This window comes from Myotis myotis, unplaced genomic scaffold (genome assembly GCF_014108235.1).
Source record: "Myotis myotis isolate mMyoMyo1 unplaced genomic scaffold, mMyoMyo1.p scaffold_m19_p_20, whole genome shotgun sequence".
NCBI classification, from domain to species: Eukaryota; Metazoa; Chordata; class Mammalia; order Chiroptera; family Vespertilionidae; genus Myotis; species Myotis myotis.
In genome coordinates this window covers 16,168,128-16,182,195 of record NW_023416325.1, presented here as the reverse complement: position 1 = coordinate 16,182,195, position 14,068 = coordinate 16,168,128, and the positions used below count along the sequence as shown (strand labels likewise).

Sequence of the window (14,068 nt, the reverse complement as noted above, 5' to 3'; positions counted from 1 at the left end):
AAGAATCACTTAACAGAGACTGGAAAAGTCTCAGGAAGTCTAACTTTTCACTCCATTTTTTAAAAAATATTTTTTAATTGATTTCAGAGAGGAAGGGAGAGGAAGAGATAGAAACAGCAATGATGAGAAAGAATCACTGATCGACTACCTCCTGCATGCCCCCCACTGAGAATCCAGCCCACAACCTGGGCATGTGCCCTTGACCGGAATCAAACCTGGGACCCTTCAGTCCTCAGGCCGACACTCTATCCATTGAGCCAAACCGGCTAGGGCTTCACTCCATATTTTTTATGTGCCACCTACACTACATAGACACACATCAGCATCTCTCATCATTGATGATTCTCTCTCTCTCTCTCTCTCTCTCTCCCCCCCCCTTCCTATCTCTGAAATCAATAAAAGCATATTCTATAAATAAATAAATACATAAAAAAATAAAAGCATTCATTCCTTTGGCCCTGGCCAGTATGGTTCAGTTGGTCCTGTGCACTGGAAGGTCACTGGTTCGATTCCCGATCAGGGCACATATCTAGGTTGCAAGTTCGATGCCCAGTCAAGCCATATACAGGAAGCAACTGATCAATGTATCTCCTATCCATCTTCCTCTCCTCTCCTCCCTTCTCCTCCCCTCTCCTCCCTCCCCTCCCCTCCCCTCCTTTCTTTTTTCCCTTTTCTCTCTTGCCCTCCCTCCCTCCCTAAAATTTTAAAAAAATAAAATAAATAAAAGCATTTCTTTGGCCACAAAGGACTCATTGTGCCCGCTCCTCCCCTGCCCCCTTTTTTTTCACTCCTCACCCAAGGACATGTTTTTACTGACTTTACAGAGAGAGGAAGGGAGAGGGAGACAGAAACATCCATCAGCTCTGCCTTCCACATGTGTCCCTACCAGGGTTTGAACCTGCAACCCTTCAGTGCATGGGATGATGCTCCAACCAACTGAGCCACATGGGCCAAGCCTGCTTCTCTCTCTCTCTTTAATTAAGGTTGATATATTTATTTAATTTTCAAAAATTTAATATCTTATTACATATTTTTATTAAAAATGACTTGTCAATGTAGCATTCAGTGTTCATTTAGTTGCCCAATATAAAGTTTTTACTTAGACCAACATATATACACATTCAAAAGTAATATGAGTCCTAACCGGTTTGGCTCAGTGGATAGAGCGTTGGCCTGCGGACTGAAAGGTCCCAGGTTCGATTCCGGTCAAGGGCATGTACCTTAGTTGCGGGCACATCCCCAGTAGGGAGTGTGCAGGAGGCAGCTGATCAATGTTTCTCTCTCATCAATGTTTCTTTTTTTTTTTTTTTTTTTCTTTTTTTTTAAATATATTTTTATTGAGTTTTTACAGAGAGGAAGGGAGAGGGATAGAGAGTTAGAAACATCGATGAGAGAGAGATATCTATCAGCTGCCTCCTGCACACGCCCCACTGGGGATGTGCCCGCAACCAAGGTACATGCCCTTGACTGGAATCGAACCTGGGACCCTTGAGTCCGCAGGCTGACGCTCTATCCACTGAGCCAAACAAGTTAGGGCTCATCAATGTTTCTAACTCTCTATTCCTCTCCCTTCCTCTATGTAAAAAATCAATAAAATATATTTTTTAAAAAAAGTAATATGAAGTTTTTTTTCAACATGTTACTCATCTGCAGTGTAATTTTGATGAATGCCATACTAATTCATGAGCACCATTAGATTTACAAAATGGAAAAGGAAGAGAAGAAAAAAATATTGGGAAATTACATCATGCAGGAAATTCATTGCATTCATGCTGAGATTTTTAGCAAGTAAATTTAAAGACAACCCTATCTTTTAAATATGGTCACTAGATTATACAGCTAGCCAAATAAATAACCTCCAGATGACCATATCCCTTGGCTCCTGCTGCAAAACCTAAATCGATAAGAACCTTACTTTATATTTCATCAGACAAAACTTGAATTCCAAGTACTCTTCTGCTTGTGTGGCTGCTTCCAGCCTTTTGCACAGGGAGATTAAGGGATAAGAATGGAATGAGCCACATTCCCAGAGGGCCACAAATAGCTCACTGAAAAGAGGCTACCCCAGGGGTGAAGATAAATATCTCTTCCTCTACCTTGTTGTAAGTGTAGGGTGTTGGTGAGGTAGGTATGATGCCAAATTTCTCCTTTTGATGCCTTCTCTGTGCCTCTAGTACCTGTCAGAGTCAGACCAAAGGAACAGTTTACTGAAAATCACACAATGATACGCAACTTGAGAGACTCCTGGAAGGCTAAAAAGGGTCCACACTGGCAATCAGCAATCAAAAAAACTCCACATAAACACAATACTTCCAACACCCCCCCCCCCCCCACCATCACCACCACCACCCTCTTATCACCAGCAATCTATCAGTGCTTGCCCAGGTCAAGAACATTAAGATCAGGTCCCTGGAGGAGATTTATCTATTCTTCCTGCCCATCGAGGCATCTGAGATGACTTTTTCCTGGGGACATCCCTCATGCCTGTGTAAAAGCATGCTGATACATGCAACATGGATGAATTTCAAAAATATGCTGAGTAAAAGTAAAACACAAAAGATACATAAATTCTATTTTTATGAAATTCTACAACAGACAAAACTAACCAATAATAACAGAAAGCATGTCAGTGGTTGCCTGGGGCTAGGAGTTAAGTTGGGAGCAATCTGACTGGAAAGGCACACGAGACAGCTTCTGAAGTGATGGAAACGTTTTATAACTTGATTGTGATGCTGATCTTGCAGGAGTATCCATTTGTCAAAACTCATCAAACAACACTTCAAGTAGAAGAACTATATATAAATCATACCTCAATAAAGTAGATTCCAAAAGAATAAAATGCCTAAATCAAATTAAGCAGCTTTTAGGTTTCTGAAACTGAGCACTCCCTGTGCATTTGTAATGCACGCCTACTAGTGCTGTAGAGGAGGAATGTTGAGTGCACAGGCAGCTTGGTGGCACAGCCAGTGGCAGAAACAGAACATGCTTACCTGAGGTGCTACATAATAAGGGGTGAACTGGGGTGTCATCAAGTCACCTTGGTCAATTTTGGCAAATCCAAAATCACACAACTTCACTGGGGCATCCTGAAATAAAATAAATGGAAGTTATTGCTCCAGAGTTCTCAGGAAACATTAGAGGGAAATCCAGGTGCACGGCATGTTACCTTGAGCACTCACAAGTTTCTGACTGAGACCTGAGTATGTGAGTAGTATATCCTCAGGTCTGGAGACAATGATTCATATTGAGGAATTGTTCTTAGTAACACAGAAGTAAGCAACTTCTACCGACTCACAGTTAGCCTTGTTTTATAACTTATAAAGTCAGCACTAAAATCAAAATCTTACTCAAAAGCTCCCTGGCTCTATAGATTGGCCCATAACTTCTCACCAATATCCATTTTATGATAGCCAGAGTAACTTATTTGATGGGACATGGTGTAGGTGTCAGAGGGTAGGGTTGGAGAGAAAAACACACCTTATCAGGGTTAACAGCAAATACAACTGTTAAGTTTTAAGGTAATATAAAACAACACATAGATTCTGGCCCCATCCTGAAGTCCCCCCAAATAATATCCAAAATCTTAAGTCCTACAAATACATATAAGGATCATCCAAAATTATCCATTCGAGGGGTATTTCTCTGGGCTTCCAACAAGGAAATAAGTGGGAAAAATAAGCTGCCTAAAGCCTTTTCACTATGGGTTCAGAGCACTCCAAACACATACACACACACCTCCACGCCCACTTCGGAACTATGCTGTGAATGGCAGCACTAAAATGCAGAAAAGCAAGGCATCTCACCAAAGAGTTATCCTTGAAGAGCAGATTCTCAGGCTTGAGGTCTCTGTGCGCGATGTTTAACAAGTGACAGTGCTGTAGAGCCAGAGCTATCTGGAAAAGGACATAATGAGCAACCACATCTTAGAAAAATTAACTCTTTAGTGCCCCTAGTTTAGAGAACTCAGGATATTAAAAAATGATCCTTAATTAAGTCCATTAAGACTATGGCTGGTCTTCAATTTTAAAGCAGAAATTAAGTAAAACTTTTGGTACCAAGAAATAGAAATGAACTTAGTTTACCTGCAACGTGTATTTTGTTAAGCAAAAAGAAAAAATACAACAGTAAAATGATTCTTTATCAGAATGAACTGATGGTTAAATCCTGTACACAGTGAGGGAAATGAAATGTTTCCACTTGCATTCATCTGCCATGTGACAAGCACTGCAGCGTGAACACTGCGCAGACAGCAGACCTGGTCTCCCCCAGCAGGGCAGCCGCACTGACACGTGGCTCAGAAGGGAGCTGCACTCTCCAGGGAGCTCAACTTTCAAGCTCTGCCCTCAAGAACAATGGAAAGCAGCTAACTGGATTTTTCCACCTGATATTCCAATGTGCTCATCCCACTTGGTGAAATGTGGCCTGTTTAGGTAGATGTGAAGGGGTTTTGTTTTACAGAAGATTATCAGAGCTCACCCTTTAGTCTTAGTATTTGAAAAATACAAGGTATAATTTTTAAAATTAAATAGCAAGAGCAAATTTTGCCTTTTCTTCAACTCTCAGTATGGAAATGTCTTAGCATTCCAAGTATCCGCTCCACCACACCAGAAAGGAGGCATCAAAAAATGCTCATGGAAAATTTTGAAGGATTTTTTAATTAAGAACCAATTGTGCTAGGCTTTCTGCTTTTCTTTGCCTTGCTTGCTTGACATGAAGATTAGCTTTGAGGGTTTAGCTTTTGATCTCCTCAAGATGTTATTTCCAGTTGGTTTCCTAGTATTGTCTGTGACATAAATCATTTCTCTAGCAATGCAATGTGATATCAAGTAAGCCCTAGCTTGTTTAGCTCAGTAGTTAGAGCGTCAGCCCATGGACTGAAGAGTAATGGGTTCAATTCCAGGCAAGGATACATACCTTAGTTGCAGGTTCGATCCCTGGCCCCAGCCCTCTGTCGGGGCCAGTGCAGGAGGCAACCAATCGATGTCTCTCTCACATCGATGTTTCTGTCTCACCCCCTCCCTTCTACTCTCTCTAAAAATCAATGGAAAAAATATCCTCTGGTGAGGATTAATTTTTAAAAGTGGCATCAAAATAGAAAGACTATAACCAGGAATAACCCAGAATTACAAAGACCTTATAATACTACTAAAATCTGAAGAAAGGCGACTCATAAGCAAAAATTATCTTATATCAATTGTCAGAACATATTTTTACACTATACAATCTTTTAAGTGGTATCAGCAACATTTTATCTCAAAGTTCAATAACAGTGCTTGAAAGCCATGTCTAAAGATATCTACAATCTACAAGAGTTAAGATTACCTTCCTTCCAGAGTTTATTTACATCTTGTAATAGACAAACAATTGACAACCACTTAAGAATACAGTCCCCCCCCCCAAAGCATAAAAGGTGTCACATTTCTCCTGTCAAAGCATCTTTTCTGGTCACATAACAAAGCAGGCAATGAGAGAGCAAATAGAGCTTTTCTGCAAGCTTTCTTTTATTCCCCCCCAATGAAATTGTGCTTGTTAACCAACATTGTTGGCGGTTTGATTTGTACCCGGGGTTAACTTGCCTGCTTTGTTACTTGGCTGGCTTGCTTCTCTGTAAAGTGCCGGTGCTGGCTGATTCTGTGAAATAGCTCTCCCCCTTCCATCATCTCCATTACAATTAAGAGTCGAGCCCTGTTTGAAAGCATTTGATTTTGTTAAGTTAAAAAAAAAAAGAATTGAAACATCAAGTAGCTAATCTAAAGAGATACCTCATCTACAAAGTGTGTCATTTACTTCCTAAGTCTAGTCCTACCAAGCCCCTTTGAGTGTCCACTACCAAATGGACACTGTGCATATCCCTGACCTAACACTTTCTAAGAAGCTAAAGTGGGAGTGAAAGATTTAGTTTTGAAAATAATGATCCTTTTGAGAACATTACACTTAAGTGACATATTTTGTATATACATTTTAGGGCAGCTAGAATGAATATATGTTGAAAACAGAATATGACTTTGTGTAGGACATGAATTTCAAGTCATTTGGCTGGGTATTGAGCTGTCTTGGTTTTTCATTCTGTGTTTGTGTGTGTATCTACTCCCTGCCGCACACACACTCCACTAGTTTTTTTCATGTGACCCAGAGGATACCCAGCAAGATAGCTGGAAAGGGTTACACAATTACTAAATAAAAGCAAAAGTTCTCATGTTATAAAAAATTTTTTTTTGAATTTTGGTTACCATCCTTTGATATAAATGCTTCCAGCTTCCATCCAAATGCTTTCACCAACAGAGCACAGTTGTAAGAAATAATCATTCATTTCCCATTTGTTTTTACAAACCCATCTTCTTTCTCCACCTGGAAAACTTCTTCCTATCCCCTTCAAGTCCTAGTTCCCATGTAACAGCTCTGTGACAACTCACCTCCCCAGCCTACAGCTCGCAGCTCTCCTTTGTAAGCTCAAAGTATTTTATGGGTGCCTCTCCTTGGTGCCTATCCCATTGCTATGATGGCAGATTTATAGCTCATTCCCTCCAACAGAAAACAAACCTTATTTTAATTCTTTTTTCTTTCTTATTTTAATTTTTAATTTCCTGGAAGAGACTTAGAACACCGTTCAATGGGCTTGCCAAACATTTGGCAGCTAAAAGAATGATGTTGGTTTCTCCCTTTAAAAGGAATGTCAGACTAAGCAATAAGGGCTTTTTGCCATATCAATCTCTAAAACATTGCCTAGAATAATATTTGGTTTCCTTTTGCTAATTTGAAATAGAATCTGTTTTAATTCCATATTACTTGCTTTTTTAAAAAAAAGAGAAAGCAATCACAATGATCAGAGAGGCCAGGCGAGCAGTCAGGTACAGATGAAACGAGATTGGCAATGAGCTCATCACTGCTGAGGCTGGGTGATGGGTACCTGGGGATTCATTACATAATTCTGTCTGCTTTCACAAACGTCTGAAATTTTCCAAAACAAAATGTAGGGAAGAATGAGAAAGAAGGACGGAGGGAGGCAGACGGGGGGGGGGGGGGGGGGGGGGAGAAGGAGTGAAAGGGAAAGAGAGAGAGAGGGCACAAAAGAGGAAAACCCACTACACCTTGGCCTACATATGGAGAGGTGGGCATAGTATGATGACCCTGTGTAGTCTTACCTGGGGCTGGACTCATGAGGAAACTGTACACTGTTAGCAAACACTTCAATAATTTGAACTATATTCGGGTGTGTGGCACACATCATGTGCAGGCGTACCTTAAAGAGAAGAGAGGAAATGTTTCTGTACATAGGGGAGGCCAACATTTTCTCTCCCAACACCCCCACAAAAAACTGACAACATTAGGCACAAGAGGCTAAGCCTATGACAGTAAAAAACCTTATCACCTAGAATAATGTAAAAAAAAAGAGGGGATCACACACAGATTATCTCCTAATGCTCTTTCTATGAATGAAACCTCAACAACAGATTACTTGCTCCTGTCCTATCCATTAGCAAATGAATTAGCAAACAATTTATTTTCTTTCAGATATTATTCATACATCTGTAATCACTGCACTCTTACTAACATGTCATCACCAGTCCAGATCATTCAAAACAAATGTCTATTTTTAAAAACTAGAAACACATCCTCAGAGTCCTCCTGCAGCACACTTTCAAGACACTTTTCACCAGACCCTTCCCTGTATTATTTTCTCTCCACTCTTCTAGGACATTTTCCAGTAAGCAAAAGAGGAAGTAAACCTGAATACTCAACTATGTATAAGAATCACATTAACTGAAACAAGACTCTACTAACAGCCTTTGTACTGATAGATGTAGGACTGCTTTTATAATAACACTAGAGGCCCAATGCACGAAATTCATGCAAGAGTAGGCCTTCCTTCCCCTGGCTTCCGGCACCAGCTTCCCTCTGGCACCCAGGACCCGGGCTTCCCTCCGGCTACCAGCAGGCACCTGGGACCCAGGCTTCCCTTGCAGCCCCAGCTTCATCCAGAAGGTTGTCTAGAAGGTTGTCTGGTCTAATTAGCATATTATACTTTTATTATTATAGAAGATGAATAGCAAAAAAGGGGTAAGTATGAACTTAAATTTTTTTAAAGATTCTTTGTGCATCTATGTACGAAGCTGCCTTGCTTATAAAATGAATCATTAGGCACTTCAATATTTAGGCAAGACAAGGCAATAAAGGATCATACCTCATTTCTAGCTTTTGGACGATCAAAAAGAATTTTCAGTGCAAACCGTTCTTGGGTAGAATTCTTCACACAGACTCTAGATTTGGAGAAAAAATTCAATCAGAAATCATCGATGTTACAGTAAAAACTAACTTAACAGGTTTGTTCTTTGAGAATTGTACTTCTAATCAAGACTATATCCAGGTGCACCAGAACAAACTTGCCCCCAAGCCTAGCAGGTGGAAAGGCAGAGCAGGATCTCATCCACTCTTCCTAGGCCTCAGCTCCTAAGCCAGGTGATGCCAACGTGAGGCCTCTGCTGGCTACAGGTGACTCTCAGTGGCTCCACAGGATCAACATCTTCAATGATTCCATGTTACAGAACATGTGACTTGGTCACTTAAGTATATTTCTAATCGATGAGAAATAGCCTAACTTGTTTAAACAACTCTACTTGTTAAATTCTGGCACCCTTGATGCTTCTAATTTAAGGTGCATTTCAAATGGCCCTTTTCAGAGCAATTCTGTCATAGTTTGCACATGGGTCTCTTACCTAACTGGACCACTAATTCCAGCTCCCAGTTTCTGAGTCCAGTTGATATTATATTCCTCTAAAATGGAGGTTTCCTATTAAAATAAAAAAGAGGGGGCAGAGAACAATTCTCCAATTAAAAAGCTGAACAATTAAACAAAGGTGGGACAACAGAAGATCTTATCACTCAATATCTCATCTTCTGAGAGAATCTGATAAACAAAACTTTGTGTTCTGTAGGGCTTTATAATTAGACGTGTTGTTTCAATGACTAGATTAGGCATATTTTCCAACAAGAGCGAAAGCAAAAACTTGAGGACAAAAAATCTGTCAGCTCATCTACAAGGTCCACTGGAGTAGAACCACTCAATGTCTTGTTTTGTCTTTGGAGTGTAGGGGAAAGATATCCTTTCAAAATGCTGTACTACTAGATATTTATTTGCTTAAATAGTCAAATATTTTCTGAGATTCCAGAAAAACTAGTCTTATCTATGCTCCTATGATATAGAGGCCTATATCCTAGAACAAACTGACCAAATTTTTGGAATAACTGAATAAATCAAGACTTAAATTTTCAAATAAAATAGCAATAAATATCATAGTAAATTTATATAATTTTCAACAGCACCATTTGAGTACAAAGATATTGTCATATTCATTATATAAGTAAACTTTTTATATTTTTCAACAGTTTTCAATAGTTCCAGAGAGATTCTCTACAGTTTAATACAAGTTTTCATGGAATTCTTGTTTGGTCATTGTTATGTTGAGCTTCTGTTGCCTATAGGCAAGAAAGCTATAAAACTCATTTTTCCACATGTAGGGTTCCACATACAGAATAGGAAACTAACTGCAGACCTTGAGAAATTAGGCCAAAACTCATGAGACTTTAAAACTGTCTTGTTGCAATGAAAATCTGATAGACCATATTTTTCACTAGAATCTTGATTCCCAGTGTCTGAGAACAGGTTATTTGTCCACGAAACACACTCATTGTGCAGTTAGTATGTGCCAGACAACGGGCTAAGTTCAGAGATGAAAACAGAGCTTCTGCCTAGTGAATATGCAAGTGTATAAAACAAACTTAGAATAGCCTTCATAGCAATGCTCAACAATCCTGGAATGAATTACTAAAACAGTGTTCACCAGGAGCTGGCGGGAAAGAGACAATGGGGGAGTTGGTGCTTAATGAATACAGAACTTCAGTTTTACAAGCTAAAGAGTCTGAATATTGATGGTGGTGATGGTTACACCACACTACGAATGTATTTGATACCACCAAACTATACAGTTAATAACGGTTAAGATGGTAAATTCTGTTGTATGTATTTTACTACAATTTAAAAAAAAAAGAGTAAAAGGATGGAAAAAGATATATCACAAGTAACCATAAGAGAGCTGGGTAGCTATACTGACCACAGACAAAATAAACTTTAAAACAAAAGATGCTAACAGAGACAGGGAGGCACTTTTGATAATGATAAAAAGGTCAAGTCAACAGGAAGAAATGTCAATTACAAACATATATACATGCATCTAACAAGAATCCAAAAACAAATGAAGCAAAAATTGACAGAATTTAAGGGAAAAATAGAAAATTCAAAAATAATACTTGGAGATGTCAATACTCCCCACTCTTACTAATAGATAGAAAAGCTAGACTGAAAATCAGCAAGGATAGAGAGGACAACACTATCAACCAACCTGACCTAACTGACGTCTGCACAGCACTCCATCCAACAGGGGAATGCACATTCTTCCCAGGTGCACATGGAATAGTCTCCAGGATAAAACATATGCCAGATCATAAGTTTCCATAAACTTTTAATCATGGATTAGAGGACAATTTGAGCAACTGTCCCCAAACCGATGAATAGATTCAAGGGAATCCCTGCCAAAAAGCCAATCAGCCTGTTCGGTAGTCAGGAGCCTAAATTTAAGTGCTACAGTTAGAGCCCAGGAAAACGGCTTTCCCAGCTGACCTCAGTTCTCACCACTTGAGGGGCAGCCTCAAAAGGCAAAACCATGAATACACACAGTGCCACACACCAAACGTTTAATTGGATGTGATGCCAGTTTACTTCTGGGGGAGTACATCCTAGTCAGTGCTGGTTGTCAGTTATTTTTAGCTTCACTAATTTGTATTGGTTAGGCACACCCAAATTAGTAGGAAGATTCACCAATGACCTGTCAAGAATGTGAAGGCTAGCCCAGCCGGCGTGGCTGTGGTTGAGTATTGACCTTTGAACCAGGAGGCCAAGGTTTGATTCCTGGTCAGGGCACATGCCCGGGTTGTGGGCTAGATCCCCATTTGGGGGCATGCAGGAGGCAGCCGATCAATGTTTCTCTCTCATCATTGATGTTTCTATCTCTCTCTCCCTCTCCCTTCCTCTCTGAAATCAATAATATATATAAAGAAAAGTATGTGAAGGCTAAAGAAAAAACAAGAAAATTACGTTGGGCAATAATGACCACGTGAAGAAAACAGCATCTCTTTCTAACCCTCTCTTAAACTGCTATAAGCTAATATTCACCAAGCTCTTACTAAATGTTACCTATTGTCATAAGCACATTTAGATATTATTTGCTCATTAAATCCTCAAAAATACCCTATGAGTTGGAGAGTGTTTTTATCTCCTTTCTATGGATGAGGAACTAAGGGACAAAGAGTGAAGTTGACTTAAGGACAAAGACTGAGATTTCAACCCATAAGCCTACCTAGAGAAATTGTTGTAACCACTAGGTAACACTGCCTCCCCATTTATATCTCTCTACTAGAACTATGTCCTTCTTCTGCTCAAAACTCTCCCAGACTTCCCCTTCTTTTTAGGGTCAAAGCCAAAGTTATTCCAATGGTCTACAAGGCCCTACATGCTCTGGCTTCCCATTACCTATCTATAACAATCTATACCAGTGACGGTGAACCTTTTGAGCTCGGCGTGCAGCATTTTGAAAAACCCTAACTTAACTCTGGTGCCATGTCACATATAGAAATTTTTTGATATTTGCAACCATAGTAAAACAAAGACTTATAGTTTTGATATTTATTTTATATATTTAAATGCCATTTAACAAAGAAAAATCAACCCAAAAAAATGAGTTCGCGTGTCACCTCTGACACGCGTGTCATAGGTTCGCCATCACTGATCTATACAGACCCACTGAATTCCAGCCACCTTGCTGTTCCTGGATCACACATGAGCCTGCACCTACATTGTGCCTTGTACCTACTGTTCCCACTGCCTGTAATATTTTTTTCAATATATTTTTTATTATTTCAGAGAGGGAGAGATAGAAACATCAATGAGAATCGTTGATTGGCTGCCTCCTGCACGCCCCCCACTGGAAATCAAGCCAGTAACCAGAGTATGTGCCCTTGACGGGAATCGAACCCAGAACCCTTCAGTCTGCAGGCCAACACTATCCACTGAGCCAAACCAACTAGAGCTGCCTGTAATAGTCTTCCCAAATACAGTGAAGTTTTGCTCCTTCCTTCCCTTCAGAACTCTATGCAAATGTCATCTCCTCAGAGTCTTTTCTGACCACCCTTCCTAAAACAGTACTCCTTTTATACCTCTTATTTAAAACAACCTGACAATGTGTATAACCTAATTCCACCATCTAGAATATAAGCTCCATGAGATCAGGGACACCCAGGAGGCTGGCTTTGCACCAGTAGTGCCTAAGACAGTACTGGGGACAAATGAGACAAAGTTGATTTTAAAAATCTGCCACATGTTGCCTAATTTCACAACCCATTCATATACTAGTAACTTTAGGCAACAATTCTTGACCCTATATCAATAAAATCTAAACTAAAAGAAAAAATGGATACTTCAAGGCAGTCTTTATTTTTTAACTGAAAATCAATCATTATAATGATTTTTGTGTGTGTATATATCTCTATATATACATGACAGTATAGAGAGTAAATTCTAGTGTTAGCTGAAATGTTGATTTTAAATCTACTTTCACATGCATAGGATCTGCCTTTAGTGTCTTCTGAATTTTAATGTAGTTGTATTAAGTTGAGCTTGAGTTGATATGATGGAAACCTTGAACCAAAAGTCTGTAATACTAGATATGTAATAGTTTATGATCTTGATTCCTTTTCAGCTGAGTTCACCCCGTCAGGTTCCTTCCTAGGTGCTAGATGCTAACAGCTTTGAAAAGCAGTCGTGCTCTGCCTTCTCTCTCCAGCTAGCAGCTTATTACTATAGCCTGCAGATATGCCCGACTGGCCCCATAGTTCAGGGACAAGTGCCATCCTCTTTACAGGGTGAGTCCTCGTGGTTTTCACTTTATTAATGAGCAAAGTTCAAGTTTTTCTAAAACACTTAAAACATGTGTTTATCGAGGAAGAAGCCCCCTGCCACTGACAGTGATCGGAAACCCAGGGGGGAGCTAAGAGCTGGGGGGCAGGGCAAAGGCGGCCCCAGGGCCGCCTTTGCCCTGCCCCCCAGTCATGATCGGAGAATCAGGTGCCTTTTCCGCCCTGGCCAGTAATAGCAGGAAGTAGGGGTGGAACCAGCGATGGGAGCTGGGCACGGTCGAAGCTGGCAGTCCCAGGAGCTAGGGGTCCCTTGCCTGGGCCTAAAGCGAAGCCCATGATCCCGGGGCCGCTGCAGCTGCGGGTCCCCGCTGCCCAGGCCGGACGCCCAGGCCAGAGTCGTTAGGCCTGGGCAGGGGCGGAGCCTGCAACTGCGGGGAGCCGGGGGTCCCCTGCCCAGGCCTGACACCTCTGCCGGAGGCCTCAGGCCTGGTCAAGGGGCTGATCCGGTGATTGGTGATTGGAGGGTGATGAGGGTCAACTCCTCTGGCCGAGGCATCAGGCCTGGGTGGGGGGCGGAGCTGGGGATTGGGGGGATATGATGGTCCCCTTGCCCAGGCCTGAAGCCTGGGTCAGAGGTGTCAGGCTTGGGCGGGGGGTGGAGCAAGCAATCAGAGGGAGATGGGGGTCCTCTGCCCAGGCATGATTCCTGGGCCAGAGGCCTCAGGCCTGGGCGGGGGCCAGAGCCAGTGATCGGGGGGAGATGGGGGTCCCCTGTCCAAGCCTGACACCTCTGGCGGAGGCATCAGGCCTGGGCAAGGGGCAGAGCCAGCAATTGGAGGGGTCTGGGGGTCCCCTGCCCAGGCCTGATGCCTGGGCCAGAGGCATCAGGCCTGGGCTGGGGCAGAACCAGTGATGGGGGGAAATGAGGGTCCCCTGCCCAGGCCTCACACCTCTGTCAGAGGTGTCAGGCCTGGGCAAGGGGCCGATCCTGCGATTGGAGGGTGATGGGGGTCAACGCCTGAGGGCTCCCAGTATGTGAGAGGGGGCAGGCTGGGCTGAGGGACACTCCCCCCCCCCCCCACACACACACCCAGTGCACGGA

General features: G+C 41.7%; 1 protein-coding gene across 8 annotated transcripts in view; it reads right to left on the bottom strand.

The window, feature by feature from the left end:
• Positions 1-14,068, bottom strand: part of MAPKAPK5 (MAPK activated protein kinase 5) — a 34,142-nt gene that overhangs the window by 17,584 nt on the left and 2,490 nt on the right. For 7 of the 8 annotated variants that reach the window (XR_004974913.1, XR_004974915.1, XR_004974916.1 and 4 more), the window contains exons 2-8: positions 8,715-8,788; positions 8,183-8,258; positions 7,143-7,240; positions 5,577-5,685; positions 3,804-3,893; positions 2,991-3,086; positions 2,097-2,177 (exon numbers count right to left, since the gene is read on the bottom strand). Coding sequence is in view for 3 of the 8 variants with exons in the window: in XM_036354281.1 (XP_036210174.1) it covers positions 2,097-2,177; positions 2,991-3,086; positions 3,804-3,893; positions 5,577-5,685; positions 7,143-7,240; positions 8,183-8,258; positions 8,715-8,788 (624 nt within the window). In the remaining 5 variants the exon portion in view is untranslated. The remainder of the gene's footprint in view (positions 1-2,096; positions 2,178-2,990; positions 3,087-3,803; positions 3,894-5,576; positions 5,686-7,142; positions 7,241-8,182; positions 8,259-8,714; positions 8,789-14,068) is intronic. The other variant, XM_036354283.1, reaches the window with a different exon arrangement.